This window comes from Nelumbo lutea, chromosome 7 (assembly GCF_056320005.1).
Source record: "Nelumbo lutea isolate HS-2025 chromosome 7, American lotus-T2T, whole genome shotgun sequence".
In the NCBI taxonomy this organism is placed as follows: Eukaryota; Viridiplantae; Streptophyta; class Magnoliopsida; order Proteales; family Nelumbonaceae; genus Nelumbo; species Nelumbo lutea.
In genome coordinates, this window is record NC_142690.1 from 47,686,857 (window position 1) to 47,707,734 (window position 20,878).

A 20,878-nucleotide genomic window follows, 5' to 3' on the forward strand; every position below is an offset into this window, starting at 1 on the left:
AGATGCATGCATATTAAAAAAATCAGAAACTGGACATTAAAGATCTTCCATATGGCAAGGAACCTATAACGTAAATGGATTTTCACTGAGAAATACAAAACAAATGGCACCATTGAGAAATACAAGGCCAAGATAAATTCAATTAAAACCCTGTTGCCACATCTTATCTTGGCTTTTATTTAGGTTTGATGTTAAAAATGCATTTCTCAATGGAGATCCTTAGAAGAAAGTTTACATAGAGTTACCATGAAGATTTTATGACAGATGATAGAAGAAAGATTTGTAAACTAAAGAAATCTCTCTATGCATTAAAACAATTATCTAGAGCTTGGTTTGACAGATTCAGGGAAGCTTTGTGGAGATTTTGGGTATTCTAGGTCCCAAACATTGTTCATCAAACATGAGGTGATTTATTGATAGTGTTTATTGTTTCTGTTGACGATATAGTAGTCACAGGAAATAATCCACCTAAGTTGTCAGTTGTCACTTGAAGTTGTCCCTAAACGAGGAGTTTGAGATAAAGGACATGGGAGACCTATGGTATTTCTTAGATATTGAGGTTGCCAATTGAAGAATGGAACCTTTATTTCTCAAAGAAAGTATGTACTTGACTTGCTCAAGGAAGTAGTTAAATCAGGGAGTAAGCCAACAAACATATCAACCAGAATCATAGGCTGAGTTCTGCTAGTGGAGAGCTGTTGAAGGACAAAGTTGGATATCAAAGATTGGTTCGTAAGTTGTTATATTTATGCATGACCAAACCAAGCATCTCCTTGCAGTGAATTGTAGTTGGCCAATATATGCATGTACCATGAAGCACTCATTTGGCAGAAGCAGAAAGGGTGTTAATTTTTATCTTAGGAAATACCCTATAAGAGGCATTTTGTTTGCCGACAACTGGCATATGAGGGTTGAGGTTTTTACAAATGCTGATCGCACTGGATGTTTAGATGATGAGCATTCTAAAAAAAGATACTATGCTTTTACAGGAAGGAACTTGGTCTCTTGGAAAAGCAAGAAACAATATTAGATAATTATTTTACTATAATAGATAATACCCAGGCTCATCATTTTACAAAAAAAGGAACGCCATATTCACAAAAATACCCAGGTTCATCATTTTAAAATATTAGAAGATTATTTTGTCAAATTAGTTCCAACTCTTAAAATTTTACGAGAGCCATTGGCAGACAAAAGAGAAAAGACCTTCGGAAGTTGCAAAATATGTAGATTCCAAAAGAAAACAAAGGATACCAATCATCTAGTATACCTTAAAGTATGCTTGTACACATGCGTCCTTGGTTTCAAATTCTGTCAAAACAAGAAGCAAAGACATTCAATCAATAAAATTTTACAATTACATACGTACATCTTAAAAGAAGCATATGAATGTGCAAGTTATATTAAGAACTAGAGTTTTTGTTGACATCCATCTGTATAGCTATGGCTCACCACCTGTATGCCCCTATTTGGGTGGATCCAAAACTGGAATCTCATGCTGCTGTTACCTTGTCATCCTCCTCTATTTCAATTCCAAAGATTACCCTAGAAGTTGAATGCCATACCAACACTTCTAAAGCCTGTTGACAACATAGACCCATCTGTAGAACCTTGGTCATACAGATTGGTGGCAACGTACAAGAGTAGCAGCATGGCACCATTGATATTTGAGAACGCTTGATGAATAAATTTCATATATGACCCGATCTGTCTGTTATGTCTCTTGATCTGAGTTATTTAATGCAGAGATTTTTCAATGAAACAAAATAGGACCATATGGGATTTTAAACTGACACGAATAAGTGGTCCTCCCATTAATTTAAGGAAAAGACTCATGAGCCTTTAAATTAACTGGCCCAACTGTTTTATTAATTGGATGGAATAGGATACAAATGGGTATAAAAAAATGGTTCCATGTTTAGAAAGGGATTTAATCATTAGAATTTAATAATCGAGACCATTAAAAAGTTCCGTTTCTCAAGGATAAGCTAAAATTCTGTTTCAACAGAGCAAAACAAAAGTTCAAGTAGTTGCTGAGGAGAAAAAGTAAAACCCTTTCCCCCAGAACTAGCCTGATTATGAAATCATACAAAATTTATTAGGTAAACAGTCTCATGGAATATCAGATAACCAAGTACTAAGGAGCCATACAAGGAATGAAAACTGAAGTAGGGAAGAAAAGATGTCTGAAGCATTTCTTTGGTCCATCTAGGGATGGCAACGGGTAGGGTTGTAGGATATCTGTGAAAATTACCCTCCCATTCCCAAACCCACCTAAGCACCCTTGATCCCAAACCCATTTAATTTTCCCCCCCAATTTCCCAAACTCATCCCATCTCAAACCTGTCATCACACAAGTGAAATGTGATGTCCCTCCTAAGCAAAAAATGGTGTGGTAGGCTAGTGGTCAAGACACCTATAATGGGACACAAGGGGAAGGATTTGAATCCTCTCTTAACCCTTTTTACTATATATATTATTCCTATAAAACATTTAGGATAAATTTATTAGGGTTTGACTATGACACTAGAACTTATAACCAATCAACTGGTATAATAAAAGTGGTAACGAATCAGATGCTTTTTATTAAAATTCACAGGGACATTTGATTGGTCAAAGCTCTTCCAGTATCATTTCTTCCCAGCACCATAGATTTTCCCATACTTAATAATATACACACCGGTTTATAATCAGGTAATGGGAGTGGGTGCCTGTGCTATTTATAATTGAGTTCAGGTATTAAGTACTCCAAGTACGAAACCCAAGCCCATCCCAAACCCTATAGGGTTTTAATCTAAAATCCCAAACTCTACTGGGTTTTGATAAATGGGTCCTATTAGGGTACGGGACAGACTGGGTACCCACAAAATTGCCATCTCAATATGGAACCAAAAGTCAATTGCATTTTGGGAAAAGAATGTATAAAATTTCATCAAGTTATTTCTTTTATGGTTGAAAACTAAAGAGTGATGGATCAAAGGGCTCTTTTATTTCATTTAATCAGTATATCAGAAGCATAATTACAAATAAAGGACAATGGAAATAATAATGTAGCAATTGCTAAGTGTCTGTCAATCAAGGAGGTGAAAATCTTTAGGTTGCAACATGCACGTGAATTGTTCAGACATTTAAAGTAGAAAAACAGAAAATTTCACCAACCAATAAAAGCATAGCATAGACTATCTCCAGTTTTATAATCACGAATTATCTCAGCCCTGAGAAAATAAAAGTATGATGTTAAGAGAAAGGGATAAAAGAGAACATTACTTAAAATGATTAAGATACAGGTGAGATAGGAAAAAATGGCTCTAAGGCAGTGAAACTTACGATACTACATTTCCAAAACGAGAAAAGATAGTATGCAAATCCTCATCCTGCGTTGAATGGTGTGAAAACAAGATCAAAATATATCTTTGAAGGAAGGGATATAGAGTTGGGACATTGGAGTGATTGTTTTACTAATAACACCACTGCATTAGAACCCTTTCAAGATTCCACATTCAGTGCCTACTTCAGATGTTATCAGACAGCAACTAAACTATTCAACAGAGAAGAAACACTCACTTCAGTAACTGGATTGAGCTTGCAAACGAACAATACATTATCTGGAGGCTTTATCTCAGCATCAGGTATATCTCCAATCTTTGGGATAAACAAATCAAAACCAACAAGTTGGTACTATGAATAAAAACATTGACATGGAAACACCAGAGCCAAAACAGATATATCCAACACTTACAGTCTCGAGAACAACTGCACTTGAATGTGCTTCCTTTACACGCAAAACCTCTTCAAGCTCTGCCAGGCCCAATTGTTCATCCAAAGGAATCCAATCATCTTCAAGCCGCACCTCATCATCAATCTAGTAAAATTGTTGTGGAAGAAGAAACACCAACAAGTCATCTTACAATGAAGGAAAAAATTTGTTAACATACAAGTACAATCCATAGTAACTTCCAACACTATATGGCTGATATGAAAATTGGAGCAATTCAGTATTATCCAGTATGGAGTAACATGATAATAGATACAAGTTCCATTCAGTCCTCGAGATGTCTTACTGATCAGACAATGTGGGAACTGAATCATCTCATGTCAACTAAAGCTGACCAAGTCAGGTCCCACTCTGACTCTTTTTTCTTCTAATTTAAAGATACAAGTAATAGAGCCTCAAGAGAAAGGGGAGAGAGAGAGAGAGAGAAGATACTAATGAATTAAATACTTTACCTTTTTCTCAAAAAAAAAAAAGAATACTTATCCCTGCTTTCACAACTCTACCTTTTTTTGATCGTTGAATAATAAGATTCGTTAAATCATAACCAAAAAAATACAACTCAGGGAGAGGCACGAGACGCTACCTCCCCTTTAAGAAAGGGAGATGGAGGATTTCACAACTGTTTACTTGAAAAATAGCTGTCTTTCCAATTACTTTACATAGTATATAGAGAGTGATAGAGTTGCTTCAGTTCGTGACAACTTCAATTCGTGCTTCAGTTCTCTCCTTTTCTTTTCTGGGCTGTCAATGGAGAAAACTGGTTCATCCTAGGCCTGAAACATCTCAGCTCTTCTTTCTCCCTGGTGCGCAGAACCTCCTTTCTTAAGAAAATGGCTTCAGCAGTGAATGGTTGGCTGAAGCTCTCAAAAGAAGGTTGGTTATCTCTTCTCTTTGTGCTGTTGGTATTTCTAGGTTGAAAATCTTCAAGAACCCGCGATGACTGATCAGAACCTAGAGAACTAGGTCGATTGTTGCCCTGGTTCTTGGAAAAATTCCAAGAACAGGCTGTGTTTACAGTGACCGAATGGTGTAAGGGCTGCTGCAGGTGGCCGAATGGTGTAGGGGCTACTGTAGGTGGCCGAATGGTGCAAGGTGTAATGCAGTGGCACTAGTTGAGTTCTCTTTGGTTTTGTAGTGCCTTCTTAAAAGTGTTAGACAGGTCTGTACCGTGTGTGACAGCTATGGCTGTGTGGTGGTGCTTGTGATGCACAATCTCTGTTGAGTAGTTGTAAGAGGGCTTGCATGTGGTTAGTAAGTGCTGAATTAATGTCGGTGTGGTTCGTGGTTTTGTGAAATCAGTAGTGGTGAGAACAAGAACAAAGGCTTGTGTATCTATCATTGTGTTTAGGGACTGTTGTAGGTTCTGGAACATCAATCTCCTGACAGCAGCACTTAGTTGGTGACTGGGAATTCAGATTAGAGGCAGCATTGAAAGAGTATCATGGCAGCAATGGGAGATGGCTGTAGTGATCAGAAACCTATTGTGGTGGTTTCCTCTGACTATCTAGGTGTACAGATGACCTCAATTAAACTGAATGGTGAGAACTATGTTCCATGGGCCAAGTCAGTGGAAGTTTTTCTCAAGGCAAAGAGGAAAGTGAAGCATGTGAAAGAAGATAAACCATCGGCTGACTCTCCAGGGTTTGATGATTGGGAATAGGAAGATGCTCAAATCATGACATGGCTATGGAATAGTATGGAACCCAAAATAAGTGCCAACTTCATGTTCTTAGATACAGCTAAGGACATATGGGAACATACCAAGAAGTTGTATTCTGGGCAAGATCTACAAGGGTATATCAGCTCTATCAATACTTTGATCTGCAACAAGGAAATAAAACCCTAGAAGAGTACTATGCCAGTATGAAGAATCTCAGAAATGAACTCAATGTCTATCATCCTCTCACTCCAGATGTTAAGATTCAGCAACAACAGAGGTAACAACTAGATGTCACAAGGTTCTTAGTGGGGTTGAAATTAGAGTATGAACCAGTTAGGGCCCAAATATTGGGCGGCTCTACCCTTCCTACACTTGAGGAAGTGTTTGCACGGCTTCGTAGGATTTCTTTGGGACAAACAGAGAATACCTCACAGTCTGATAGATCAGCATGTGACAGCCAGAGGAGGTGGACGTGGTACAAAAGGGGGAGGACATGCCTACCGAGGAGGTCGTTGTGGTTCCATATTTGGTTGTTGTGGTGGTCGTGACTCAAGGGGAGGCCATGGCAAAGGAAAAAGCAGCTCTACAAGGAAGTGTACCCACTCTAGCAGGAAAGGACATTCGGGAGGGAGATGGTGGGGTTGACGTTAGTGATAATCAACAGGCAGACCTAACTCCTTCCACATCTACATCTATTTCCGGGAGGGAGATTGTGAGTGTACCGCGTGATGAGTATGAGTGGTTCCTTCAGTCTACTTCACAGCACACTACTGCTACTCTTGCCCACTCAGGTATTAACTTGCCTGTCATCTAAAACCTCTCCCTGGATTATCGACTCTGGAGCCTCTGATCGCATGACCGTCAGCTACTTCGTTTCAACAGCATTTAGAACAGCATGGCATCATTCATCAAACCTCATGTGCATCCAATCTTCAACAAAATGGGGTGGTTGAACGAAAGAACCGTCAGCTCCTTGAAACTGCTCGGTCCATTCTTCATCATATGAGTGTTCCTAAATGGTTTTGGAGTGATGTTGTACTTACAGTGTGTTTCCTCATTAATCGAATGCCCTCTTTCATTCTTCATGATCGGTCTCCCTTCTCTATCTTGTTCCCTACTTTGTCTCCTTTTCCATTAACACCTCGTATCTTTGGTTGTGTGTGCTTTGTTCACAATCTGAGTCCTGGAATAGACAAGCTAGATGCATGCTCCATTAAATGTGTCTTTCTTGGCTACTCTCGGACTCAAAAAATGTACAAGTGTTATAATCCCATTACTCGGAAGTGCTATGTCTGTCCTGATGTCACCTTTTTTGAGTTTGTCCCCTTCTTCTCAGGAACTAAAGCATCTTCGTCTCCACCTTTACTTCCTCTTCCTCTTCCGGTCAGTGATCCCGTTTCGAGTGTTCCTGTTGGAGTTGACTCGTCACCTCATCCAGTGCAGATCCCTACTGAACGACCACCGATTAAGCAAGTATATACACGTTGAACGACACCGGCCCCTCCTCTAGCTTCTACCTTGTCTGTGGATCCTGTTGTTGCTCCTGTTGTTGAACCCTCAGGACTTGATCTACCCATTGCCTTATGGAAAGGTAAAGGTAGTTCTACTCTCCATCCCATTTCCAATTTTGTTTCAATATCTCGCCTTTCCACCTCACATCGCTAGTTTGTTTCACTATTGTCATCTATTTCCATACCTAACAATGTCCAAGAGGCTCTTAGTTCACCTAGGTGGAGGCAGGCAATGGAGGAGGAACTCTCTACTCTTCAGCATACTCACACATGGGAGCTCACTACCCTTCCACCTGATAAGCATGTTGTGGGTTGTAAATGGGTGTATAATGTTAAATACTTGCTAGATGGTAGTGTGGAGCGTCTGAAGGCCAGACTTGTTGCTAAAGGTTATTCACAGTTGTATGGAGTGGACTATATGGAGACCTTCTCTCCAATGGCTAAGATTGGCTCTGTCCATGTGTTAATTTCCCTGGCAGTTATGTATGATTGGCCCCTATTTCAACTTGACATAAAAAATGCATTCCTTCACGGTGACCTTATGGAGGAGGTATATATGGAGCAACCACCTGGGTTTGTTGCTCAGGGGGAGGATGGTAAGGTGTGTAGACTGAAAAAGGCAATTTATGGGTTGAAACAATCGCCTCGTGCTTGGTTCGGGAAGTTTAGTGAAGTGGTGAAGAATTTTGGAATGAAACAATGCCAGGTTGATCACTCAGTGTTCAGCTATGACTCAGAAGTCATAAAGATTTTATTAGTGGTCTATGTGGATGATATTGTCATAACTGGCAATGACAAATTGGGGATCGACAAACTAAAGGTCTTTTTGCAAAATCATTTTCAAACAAAAGACCTTGGGACATTGAAGTATTTCTTGGGTATAGAAGTTGCTAGATCAAGACAAGGTGTAAACCTGTGCCAAAGAAAATATGTTCTCGATCTACTAGACGAAACAGGATTGTTAGGTGCAAAATCGGCTAAGACTCCTATGGAACCAAATGTTAAGTTGAGCAGTGATACAGGGGAAATATTTGATGATCCTGGAAGGTATAGACGACTAGTGGGGAAGCTGAACTATTTGACTATCACGAGACCAGAAATCTCCTTTGCAGTCAGTGTGGTGAGCCAATTAATGCAGAACCCTCGTATATCTCACTGGGATGCAGTTCTTATCTGAATGGAGCTCCGGGCCATGGGCTATTGTATAAACCAGGAGGAAAACTTGAAGTAGTTGGGTACATAGATGCAGATTGGGCAGGCTCTGTGTCTGATAGAAGATCTACTACAGGTTACTACACATTTCTTGGAGGAAATCTTGTGACGTGAAAGAGTAAAAAGCAGACAGTTGTGGCTAACAGCAGTGCTGAAGCTGAGTACAGAGCCATGGCACACACTACATGTGAATTAGTATGGTTGAGGAATCTCCTACAAGAAATCGGGTTCCACATGGATAAACCTATGAAATTGTACTGTGACAATCAAGTTGCGCTCCATATCTCATCCAACCCTGTTTTTCATGAGAGAACAAAGCACATAGAGATTGATTGCCACTTTGTGAGGGAGAAGGTTCTTACTGGAGAGATAAGCACAGAACATGTAGGCTCAGGTGATCAGTGGGCAGATTTGTTTACAAAAGCCTTAAGCTCAGGGAGAGTGAACTATATATGTAACAAGATGGGATTATATGACATATATTCTCCAGCTTGAGGGGGAGTGTTAGAGTTATCCGAATAAGGGTAGATTAGTCAACTCACCTTTGTTAAGTTATGTACTTATGTGGCAATCTTATTAGAAACTCTCTGTCCCATACTTAAGTGGGGGCAGTTTAGTCTTTGTACAATTAATTAGAGCCTAATCACTATTAAGAGGTCGACTGATAGGGTTTAGTCTATCAGGTTCGACAGTTCTTTCATCTTCTTCTTCTTCTTCTCCTAACTGGTTCGGACTACTGTAGCAGCAGTCGAAACAGAGAGCAATAAATCCTGGACTTTCTGGATCATTGATTCTCTAGTTAGCAGGCCAAGCTTTTCAAATCTGAACCTTGCAGGTTCATGTATCAGTTTAGACATAGGATAAAGATGCACCTTTTTTTGAAGAGTAATGAAATAAAATTTTATTAATAGGAAAAAGGTTACAAAAAGGAGGTGACAAGATGGCACCTCAACAACAACAAACACAGCATCTAAAGACCAAACAAATACATGCTAGTGACGGTTAAAATCTGGATTTCAAGTACATTACAAAAATTCTCCCCCAAATCTGATCTATTAATCTGATCAAACTCAGGGAGCAGCAGTACCCAATCCAAGATAAACTGCCTCACTGAGGCCATCAGCACTTTGATATTTTTGAATTTGTCTTCAAACAATCTCCTGTTCTTCTCATTCCAAATAAACCAATACACAGCAAATGGGATACAATTCCAGACTATTTTTTCTTTTGTACTCCCTCTGAACTTTGGCCAGGAAGAGAACATCTAATGGGATAAAGATGCACTTGCAGTTGCATTAACTAGATTTGAATTGGTAGGTAATGAGTTTCATTAACTGTTGAAGGAAACTAGACAAGTACAAGTACAAAGAAGAAAAAAAATAGAGAAAAAGACAACAAACAGTGGCAGAGTCAAAACCATAAAATATGAAGACAATCTCCCACCCAAAAGAAAAAAGTAAATAAAACCAAAAACCAATGACAAAATAAACCACCCAACACCTCAAAAATCCTATAACCCAGAAACACCAGAAAACTCCCCCTCCCAAAAATGGAGGATTAAAAATGAAAAGTCAAGATGTCTGACTGTAAGATACTTAGTTCTGTACATGAAAATTTTAGAAAATCCCATATCTGACCACTTGTCTCTTCTTTAGTGATACAAATGCTTATGAGAAGGTGCACAGAAAATCTTAGAATGGAAAAATTGCAGAAAAGGTAGAAGGGATGGAAAGATCTCAGAGATTTGAAGATGCTACAAGATGGAGGAAGGCCATGAAAGTGGAGGCTAAAGACTTCATCTTCGAGGAAATAAGAATCAGAGGGTGTTACAGCATGAAGATAAGGGAATCACAAAAGGCTACAGTGTTGATGGAAGGCTAGGAGATGGTCGAATAGTTTGAGGATTTTTTGAATGAAGCAGCAACAAAAGGAAAGCAGTGCTGTTGGAAGGAAAATCACACAAAGTCAGGTAGAAGATATGTAGTGGAAAGTAAACAGAATGCAAAAGGGCTGTTCATCTCCCTAACAGAGTTATTTGATAAAGGAGACAAATGGTCTGCTTTCCTGCTGGGAAAAACAGTCAAGGGTGGCAAGGCGTGATTATGATCTTGGCTGCATTCATAGGTCGAAGAAATCTACAGATAGAGAAAAGGAAACTGCAGAAGAAGATAAGGGATTCCTTGCTGGAAACTCATCAGCAATGGAAGGTGAGAGTCTTACCCAAAGCTTCATAGCCATGGCAAACAGCAACAGAAATCCTTTACTGAATGTAAATTTCAGTAAAGATCACTGGACTAAAATGTTAGTGGTTGAAGTTAAGAATCCGATTAAGGATTGGAGGATGTTTTCTGATATCCTTTTGAAAGTATGAAGGCAGTATTGGATCCTCTTGAAAACTTGGAGGAAGTTGAGGCTTTAAGCATCCCAAAGACATGGGATTCTTTGCTCTGTATAAATGGTCTCCTTCTTCTAACTCGAAACCTTTTGCCGTTGAAGATAGAGTAATTGTCAGGCTGATTGGGTTGCCTTTCCATCTTTGGAAACATGATGTAGCAGTTTCCATTTCTGTATTATGTGGAGCTTGTCTTGTGGGGGAGTTTTGGGGAGACTTGCGATCTGCTGCCTTGTTGAATGGAGTTAAACCAGAGGAGATTCCTAGGAAGAATACTCTTCGAGTTGAGGGATTGTCTTTACAGATGTGGCTAGTCTCCTCCATTGAAGCTTCTTTGTGGTTAGATGCTAGACAGGAAGAAGATGAATCGAAGGAAGCAAAGGCTCTACTTGGCAGTCTAGGATTGGAGAATTGGAGGAAGATGGAAAGTTTCACTGAAATGAACAAGCACAAGTTCAACCATCCAAAAGATATGGGCAAAAAAGATGATCAATTACGTGAGGTACAAGGTAAGCGTCAGACAGCCAAAAGGACCTTTGCTCAAGTGCTCGCGTCTGGCGCCAAAAATTCGAATGAGTTAAACCATTCAACCACAAAAGAAAAAACAGGGTTGACCAAGGAAGTTAAGCCGGCTTTTGAGAGGGTTGAAGGTCAACCCAAAGGGGATTGCTCTTTAAAAAATCACGTGACCAGGCTTTTGCTCGAGGCCGAGCCTAATGTATCAATTGGACCTTCTCATTTAGAAAAGCCCATCACTGGGCCTACTAAAACTGGCCCATTTGTTAAGAAGTCACATGTTTCCTTAAAGCCGCACTTGACTGAGGTTGGGCCAATGATAGACAATGCCATTCATCTAGCATTGTCCCCAATGAGCTCCTCCAAGGCTGTGAAGATGTCAAAGCAGAGGACCTGCTCGTTACACTCTCTTGTCCATCCCAAGATCGCCGCGACCCCAGGTCTGTTCGACGTAGAGATCCTGAGAACCTTGAAGAGGTTCTGTCATCAGAATTTGAGGGCGATTCAGATTCAGGCTCTGAAGACACTATCAGCATTGGAAGCGTGAATCTACAAGCTGCAAAGGATATGTTGGAAGATAAGAGTTTAAACACCAGCAACTCTTTTCCTGGGAAAGGAAGCTTCTGCATCGGAAGGCTTTGGAAACGAGGAATGTAAGAGCGTGGATGTTGAGGGTGAACAATCAAGGACTATAACAGTTGTCGTGTGACATAAGGGTAAGGCAAACCTAGCAACAACTATAGATGATAATCAGGGTACAACTACTCCAACAACCAAATCCTTTCCAGAAAATCAGATTTTAAAGACGTTCAGCTTGGAGAAGCATGAATCATCTCTACGGGTTTATGACGAGGCACGCACACATGATAACCCAGAAAAGGTTTCTTTGATCACAAGGATTGACAAGGAGTAGATTGAACCAAGTATACGTCCACAACTGAATCAGCCAGAGGGAATGGTCCTTGTCCAGAATTCTATTACTGATACCCCAACACAAGTTGTAGTCCATTCGGATTTTGATGCTAACTTGGGTTCTATGCCTGAAGCAGGTACCCCGGCATCCCAATTGGATAGAACAGCGGGAGGTGAGGGAGTGGAGGTGGAAGTGGTTGAATTTGAAACAAAGGAAGGAAGTTCTTTATTGAGAACAAGACAGGCAGAGGAACTAGAGAGCATCTGGGAGCAGATTTGTGTCTTACTGGAAGAGTATAAACAGAAAGAAGACCAATTGGAGGCAACACCAGCAAAGTCAGAAGTCAAAGGGACCACATGTAGTGAGAAGAAAGGAAAAGTCAAGAGTGTGGTAGAAGAACCACTTAATAAAAGTAGGAAGAAAGAGAAAATATCAGAAGTAGAAAGACTACTCTCAGACATTGAAGGGGATTTAGAATTCAGTGGAAGAGGAGAGAGGAGAAAGGCTCCTAGGTGAAGGATAGAGGGTGTTTGGAGTGTATCACTTAGACCTGTTCATGGGCCGGGTGGCCCGACGGGCCGGCCCGACCTAATATTAAACTTAAAATTAGTTATGTGATTATGTCCATTTGAATAAATTTTTTGATTTAAGAATGTAAAATTGTGTTTTAAAATATAAAAGAAAGGGGAAAATACCATCTTGTAGGCCCATTGTTCATTTAAATAGAAAAAAAAATACTATATGAATTTTTAATTCTAATTTGAATAGGGAAAATTGTTTTTTTTTTCAATTAGGTCAGGCTTCGGGCTCAGGCTCGGGTTTCGGGCTTTTTACTAAGGCCAGGCTCGGGCCCAAGTTATAGGCCCGTTGGTTGGGCCGAGCTCGGGCTCGGGCCTAGTATATTTTCATTAGTGACAAGTAAAATCCCGGCCCGAGCCCGGCCCAGCCCAGCCCATGAGCAGGTCTAGTGTCACTCTACAACGGTGTTGATGAAGATCATTAGCTGGAATGTGAGAGCTCTAGGAAGTGCGAGGAAAAGAAGGTTGATAAAGGATTTGTTAAGGAGGGAAGGCCTAACATTGTGTTGATACAGGAAACCAAACTTACAAATCTAGATAGAAGATGGGTTAGAAGTGTGTGGAAGGCAAGAGGTGTGAATTGGTGCTCAACTCCCTCTTGGGGAGCCTCTGGGGGTTTAGTTACTCTTTGGAGAGAGGATGTGATAGAATCATTAGAGGAACTGATAGGTAGTTTTTCTATCTCTTTAAAGTTTAGGATGGTGGAGGATGGTTTTACTTGGGTGTTAACCAATGTGTATGGGCCAAATAATTATAGAGAGAGATGAATTTTGGGAAGAGCTTCATGAGATTAATGGGTTATGGGAAGGTCCTTGGTGTTTGGGTGGAGACTTCAATTTAATAAGGTTTCTAAATGAGTCTAACAATCCCCAACAGTCTATCACAATTAGCATGAAGAGGTTCAATGGCTTTATCAATAATTGTGATTTAAAGGAATTCCCTCTACTACAAGCCAACTTTACGTGGTCCAACTTCCAGGAGAATCCATCTTGTTCAAAAAAAATATTTTTTTGAAAAGGTAAGATAAATTTATTAGAACAAACTCATAAAAGTACAAAACAGAACCTGCCCACAAACAGACAGGCCTAAGGGACCCCCATTACAAGCACCAGATTGACTGATTTCTCAATAGATGAGTTACATTTGAGTGTCTGAATTCAGAAGTGACTGAGATCCAAGAGAGCAGGTTACCAACAGCCAGATGAACTATATATATCCTCGGCCCCTCTCACTTTTTGATTAAAAATTCTTCTGTTTCTCTCAGACCAAATAGCCCAAACCACAGCTGCCAGAATAGTGGTCCAGACCAATTTCCCTCTCTTCTTCAATTTACTGATTTTCCAGCAACAGAGTGACTCCTTAACTGATTTAGGCATGACCCAACAAATCCGCACCACCTTCAAGAAGTGATGCCACACCCGAGCAGCCAAAGGGCAACGAATGCATATATGATCCGTAGTTTCCATATGATCATCACAAAGGATACAGGACTTATCAAGAATCTGCAAACCTCTTCTCTCAATATTGGTTCTTGACAGACATTTGTCCATTGCCATTGTCCAGACTAGTAAATTAACTTTAGAAGAGCAGGCTGGGCTCCAAATCTGTTTAGCAAGGAAATCTCCCACTGCCACTCTACTACCAAGCCTACTAGCCATTGATTTAACTGAAAAAACACCTTCTTTGGACCAAATCCAAATCCACTGGTCATCCTGATTGTGGTCAATGATTTGAGCCTGTAAAGTCTCCAACAGATCTGAAGCTTCTTGAATTTCCCAGTCAAAAAGACCTCTTCTGAACTGGGGAGCCCAAACCACATCATTGCCCAAAACTGAGTAGGTTTCAGCAACCAAGGCATCCTGGTTGGAGGCACACTAGGAGATAAGAGGGAATTCATCAGCCAAGGAATGATTCAAACACCAATGATCTTTCCAAAATTTGAATCTATCCCCTTTTTTCCGACTTTGAGGCTGATTCTCCCATCAAACAAGGGAGCAACTTTCATGATACCTTTCCATAAGGAATAACCCCAGTTAGATGAGGGAGGGGGGGTTAGTTTTCCAGATGCAATTAGGCTTCTCCACCAAGCTCTCCTTTTAGTGGCAAATCTCCAGATCCATTTACACAGCAGAGCTGAATTTGTCACCTTGATTCTTCTCTGACCTACACCCCCTTGTTCCTTAGGAAGGCAGATTTGGTTCCAATTCACAAGGTGGATTTTCCTTTCTTCTTCCCAACTCCTCCACAAAAAGCTTTTTGGAGAGTCTCTATTTTCCTAACCACTTTATTTGGGATAGGGAAAAGGGAAAGAAGGTAGGTAGGGAGATTAGAGAGAGTACTTTTCAGAATGATCAATCTACTACCAAAAGAGAGATACTAAGCCTTCCAAGATGACAATTTATTTTCCAATCTTTCAACTATTGGAATTATCGGATCCCATATGGAAACATAGGAACATTTAGTCCCCAATGGAAGGCCTAGGTACTTTTTTTTTATCAATAACACCAGCTTCATTAATTTAAGAGAAAAGAGGGAGTATGTATACAAGAGGGGAGATAAAATATATTAGCTCCCCAAATACAGAATACAAAGAGAATACAGAAAGAAAAAATTAAAAAACTAGCCCAAAATACAGACTCCCTATTCACCCCTTGCCGGAATACAGAATACAAAGAGAAGGCCCAGGTACTTTACCGAAAGCTGATCCACCTGACTAGCCAAACATTAGCACAATCTTCGAGGTTAGGGACTTTACCCACTGGGATGACTTGATTTTTATTATGTTTGACTTTCAAACCTGTGACTACTTCAAACCAACTAAGGATCCCAAGCAGATTATCTAGCTGAACAAGAGAAGCATCAATAAAGCATAAGGTATCATCCGCAAGCTGAAGGATGTTCACTTTTTCACCCCCTAGGGAAATTGCAAACCCTTCGCACAGACCAGAGGTTGCTACCTTCTGACTAAAGACAGTAAGAATCTCTGCAATACAAATAAAGAGAAGAGGAGAAAGGGGGTCTCCCTGCCTTAACCCTCTAGAGCTCTCAAAGAAGCCCACAGATTGACCATTAATCAGAATAGAAAATTTGGGGGAAAAAACACAAACTTTCATCCAATTTCTCCACTTTGGCCCAAAATTCATCATTTCCAGAACTCTGTCTAAACAATTCCAATTAACATGATCGTAGGCTTTTTCAATATCCAGTTTATAAACCAAACCTAGACTTCCTCTCTCTTCCTTGAATCCAACAACTCATTTGCAATAAGGACTGAGTCAATCATTTTCTTACCCGGCACAAAAGCACTTTGATTTTTTGAGGTCACACTATCCAAAATCCCTTTCATCTTTTCTGCTAAGACCTTGGCCAAAATCTTGTAAAAGCTATTCAGAAGGCTAATTGGTCTGAAATCTTTCACATGTACAGCCCCTTCAATCTTAGGAATGAGAGTGATAAAGACATTATTCAGGCTCTTTTGAAGAGAGGCATTAGAATAGAATGATTAAAAGGCATTTAGTATATCTTGCTTCACAAAATCCCAGCACTTAACATAAAACAAGTTGGAAAAGCCATCCGGTCCAGGGGATTTCTCATTGTCCAAGCTGCTGATTGCCATCTTAATCTCCTCAGAAAAAGGTTTTTCAAGAGAAATCCTTTGATCTTCACTTAGCCTTTTAAAAGGAAGGCCTATGGGGAAAGGTCTGTATTTCAAGTTTTCCTTATAAAGATTTTTATAAAAAGAGGTAGCTATTACCTTGATCTCTACATCCTTAGCACCCACCTTATCATCCCAATTAAGTTTGCTGATTGTGGATAGTCTGTTTTTTGCATTTGCCAGCTTGTGAAAATAGTGAGTATTCCTATCTCCCGCTTTCAGCCATTCTGATTTTGCTCTCTGTCTCCATTTTAATTCTTCTTTGACTGCCAGATTGTCAAAAACTGCCTTCGCTTGAATTCTTTTCAATTTTAGCTCTTCAGAAATTGGACCAGCTTCCTCTGCTAGCAATAAGGCCTAGACAAGCCTTCTTGTCTGTTTCTGCATTCAGATTATTTTCCACTTTCCAAAGTTTCAGCTTTTCTTTAACTGCCCTCAGCTTTTGAGCTAAAACAAAGGAGCTGGACCCTTCAGCCTAAACTTCACACCAAAAGGAGAAATCAGTCTCTTCAAACCATGCATTCTCAAATTTGAAAGGATTTTTTAACTTGTTCCTACTTCCAAAAATCAGCTGAATTGGAGCGTGGTCTGAGATGGGTCTCAGCAGAATTATTTGCTTGAATTCTGAAAAGAGATCGTCCTAGTTTTCAGATACCAGGAATCTATCAAGCCTGACAAGTGTTGGATTATCCTGATTGTTGGTCCAAGTAAAACTTCCTCCCACTAGAGGAAGGTCAATGAGCTCTAAATTGTTAATAAAATCAGCAAAAAAACCCATTCCCCTTTATCACCTTCTCCTGGTATTTTTCTCTTCAACTGACAGAGTAATGTTGAAATCCCCACTATAAACCCATAGAAGAGAAGAAGAACCTCTCGCTGCTTCAAGTTCTTCCAGAAAAAGGGTTTTGAGATTTGCTTCAATAGGACCCTACACATTAGTAACTTGAAAAGTGTTACCATTAGCTAATTCCATAACCATAGAGATGGAAAAGGAACCCACCCTGCACGAGATTAGCCTACACACAGTAGGATCCCAAAGAGTGATCAAACCCCCAGCACTACCCCTTGCCGCTTTCGCTCTCCATCTCACCTGGCCCTCCCCCCAAATGCTCCTCACAATTCCAGCATCCAAACATTCCAGCGTTGTCTCCTGAAGCATAACAATTAGAAGTTTTTCCTTTTTTGACAACCTCACACACAACTAAACTAATCTCCTTCTTCCCATACCCAACCCTCTGACATTCCAAGATAAAATCTTCAGATCCATATAAAAATTAATTCACAGATGGAATCCGACCCTCCTCCCTTACTACTTATTGACTCTCACCCCCCCCCCCTCCTTCATAACTTCCCGCCCTGTCATTTAAGCCCCAGTTCAGTCTCATCATTTCTCTATTCTTTCTTGAAGTATTACCTCCCTTCTTCACTGCAAACTTTCCCCTTTCCATAAGAATTCTGTGCTCGATTCCTTCCAAAAATTTCGCTGTTTCTTCCTCCAGCCCGTCAAGTGACACTCCCAAAAACTTCCCCAACCCCAATAATTTTGAGGAAACCCTAGAGGAGGATTAACCCGCCAAAGCAACCTTATCTCCTTGCCATCAAAGCCTGTGGATGGGATGTTTTCAATATTTTGCAAATTATCTTTATGGATTGTGTTCAGTGTAGATGTCACCTTCTCCCCTACTTGAATGGCAACATTTCTCATCAACTGAGAAGAGGAGTCAATCACCATAATCGGCTGCACCTCCAATGGCTCCGCTTCCACATGTAAAACAGGTAGTTAACTAGGATTTAATCTTACAGTCCCAAAGGATTGATGCCGCTGTTGACCAGGGGAAATATCTAACACAGCATATTCCTCAGAGTGCTCCGACGAGAAGGCGCAAAGGCTAGATCTTTGTTCAACCGAAAAAGAGAGAAGCCAGATCTTCTCGGGGATTGGCTAAGCCACTGAGGCCCAAGAAAAATTTGGTCATTGACGTTTTGGTTCCTCTGGTGAGGTTTGGGTTCGCTCCTGGACTTCCTGAAAAAATTTTCTTCATTAGCCCGCTTCAATTGGGAGACTGAGTCTGAGTGACTCGGGTTTAAGGTTTGGGTATGCTCCAAGTTGACCAAAAGGGCTGGGGGGGTCTTCAATAGTCACTTGTCTTCTCTCCTCTGATGCAGCCAGTCTGTCCTCCCCCACCTGCCCTCTTTGTATTTCTTCAATGCATTCTTTAATGAGATTTTTTAATTGGTCCACCACCAACACACCCCTCTCCTGCGAAGATTCTAAAATTTGAATCTCCCCAACTCTTGGTCTTCTCGAGACACCATCTCTATGGTCCATTTCAATATGAATCTCACGGTTTGTATCCCCCCTCTCTTCGTCTTCTTCTTCCTCCCTAACACCGGACTCCGACTGTCGGGAACCCTAGCACTTCCCCGGAACTGGCGTGGGAAGAAAGGATGCCGCTTCAACGCTCCTTACTCAAGCTCAAAAGTGCTATCATTGAGATTCAAAAAGGTTCTTCCCTCTCTCATTACTCAAGCTCAAGGAGCTTTTGTACAGGGTAGACAAATTATAGATCAGATCCTCATAGCGAATGAATGTGTGGAGGAGATGAGGAGATCAGGCAATCAAGGGTTCGTTTTTAAGTCGGATATTAAGAAGGCCTATGACCTGGTGGACTGGAATTTTTTGTTAGAAGTGTTAAAAAGATGTGGATTTGGGGATTGGTGGTGTAGTTGGATGAATGATTGTAAAACCTCTTGTCATTTTTCAGTTCTAGTTAATGGAGAAGCTAAGGATTTTTTTCCCAGCATGTAGAGGGCTAATACAAGGTGATCCAATGTCACCTTTCTTATTCACACTTGTGGCAAATGTGTTTAGCAGGATGATTTCTAAAGTAGATAGGGTGGAGCTAATAAACAGTTGGAGGATAGGTAGAAAGAATGTCTCGGTGACCCACCTTCAGTTTGCATATGATATTACCATTTTCTGTGAGGGGAGAGATCTAGGGAGAGTGAGAAACTTAAAAAATCTAATAAAATCCTTTGAGTCTGTTTCCAACTTGTCAATCAACTTGGATAAAAGTTGTGTGGTGGGAATTAACTTGGAGGATGAGGAGACATAGGCTATTGCAGGCTGCTTAGAGTGTTCCATGTCCACTTGGCCTTTAACCTACTTGGGACTTCCTCTAGGTGCTAACCCAAAAGAAAGTTGATTTTGGTATCCAATTGTGGAAAAGTTTGAAAAGAGGTTGGCGAATTGGAAGAATTACATTTCTTTAGGGGGGTAGATTAGGGCTACACTTGCTAGACTGCCAATTTATTTTTTCTTAGTATTCAAGATACCCTCAAGGGAAGCTAAGAAGCTAGAAAAGGTGATGAGGGATTTTTTCTGGGAGCCAGGGGAAGTCAAGAAAGATCATTTGATGAGGTGGGAGATAGTTAGCAAAAGTAAGGAAGAAGGGGGATTAGGACTAGGTAACTTAGTTCTTAAGAATGAAGCTCTGTTAGGGAAGTGGTTATGGAGATGGCCTTTGAAGAGAGAGAGAGAGAGAGAGAGAGAGAGAGTTTGTAGCACAAGGTGGTCACTAGAATTCATGGCTGTTTGGACAATGGATGGGATGCTGGGGTATCTCGATGGGCGACTCTCACAACACCGTGGAAGGCTATACATGGGATCCTTCCCCATTTTCTCAGTCTGGTCAGGTATGATGTCTACTCTGGAAATAATGTTCTGTTTTGGGAAGACCTTTGGGTGAGAAACCAACCCCTTAAAGACCTGTTTCCATCTCTTTACTCTCTTTCTCATTACAAGAAAGAGTCGATTTCCATGTTTACCTCTTCCTCGGCCTCTCCATTGGCCTTAAACTGGGATTTTGGCTTTCAAAGAGGGTTAAGTGATGATGGATTTGCTTGTTTCTTAGATCTATTGTCATCACTTGAGTCCATTTGTTTGGATCCCCCCAATTCTTATTTAAGAATTTGGACCCCTAACCCAAAAGGCTTTTTTACTTGCTCCTCTTTTTTCAAATCCCTTTGCTCTTCTCCTGCACCCCAGGCTTTACCGGTTCAAGAAGTCTAGACTAGACCCATCCCCCCAAAGATTGCTGTATTTTGTTAGGAAGTCTACTATGGTAAGATTAATACCTCTGAAAACCTGCAAAGGAAGAGACCAAACCGGTGTTTATCCCCTAATTGGTGTGTCCTTTGTAAAGCTTAGAGTGAGGACTGTTACCACCTTCTGATCTCTTGTTCCTTTGCTGCAGCTTTATGGAATTGGATTTTTGGGATGTTTGAGTGCAGGTGGAACCTGCCATCTGATATTAGCTTGTTGCTTAGTCCATCTACCTTTGTGTGGAACCTGCCATCTGTATCAGAACAGCATTCTTCTGGACTGCTTGGGAAGAAAGAAACACTAGAGTCTTTTCTGAAAAGGAAAGAAGCTTATCAGATGTTAAGGACCGTATTTTAACAAAGGCAATTCAGTGGCTGAAAACTTTAAACCTGTTTGATAGATATTCCTTTGATGACCTTTGGATGAATTCGTTAGCAGTGGCTAATACTTATACTAGGAATAATAGACGTTTGGTACAATGGATGCCACCTGGGGTGGAGTTTTTTAAGCTGAATTTTGATGGGAGTAGCAGAGGTAACCCTGTACCCTCGGGTATAGGAG

At 40.6% G+C, this 20,878-nt stretch overlaps 1 protein-coding gene across 3 annotated transcripts in view; it reads right to left on the reverse strand.

Moving 5' to 3' along the window:
* Positions 1-20,878, reverse strand: part of CYP59 (cyclophilin 59) — an 86,650-nt gene that overhangs the window by 15,268 nt on the left and 50,504 nt on the right. For all 3 annotated transcript variants that reach the window (XM_088954567.1, XM_088954569.1, XM_088954568.1), the window contains 5 exons: positions 3,740-3,862; positions 3,565-3,642; positions 3,328-3,374; positions 3,160-3,215; positions 1,271-1,311 (listed from right to left, as the gene is read on the reverse strand). In XM_088954567.1, coding sequence (XP_088810693.1) covers positions 1,271-1,311; positions 3,160-3,215; positions 3,328-3,374; positions 3,565-3,642; positions 3,740-3,862 — 345 coding nt within the window. The remainder of the gene's footprint in view (positions 1-1,270; positions 1,312-3,159; positions 3,216-3,327; positions 3,375-3,564; positions 3,643-3,739; positions 3,863-20,878) is intronic.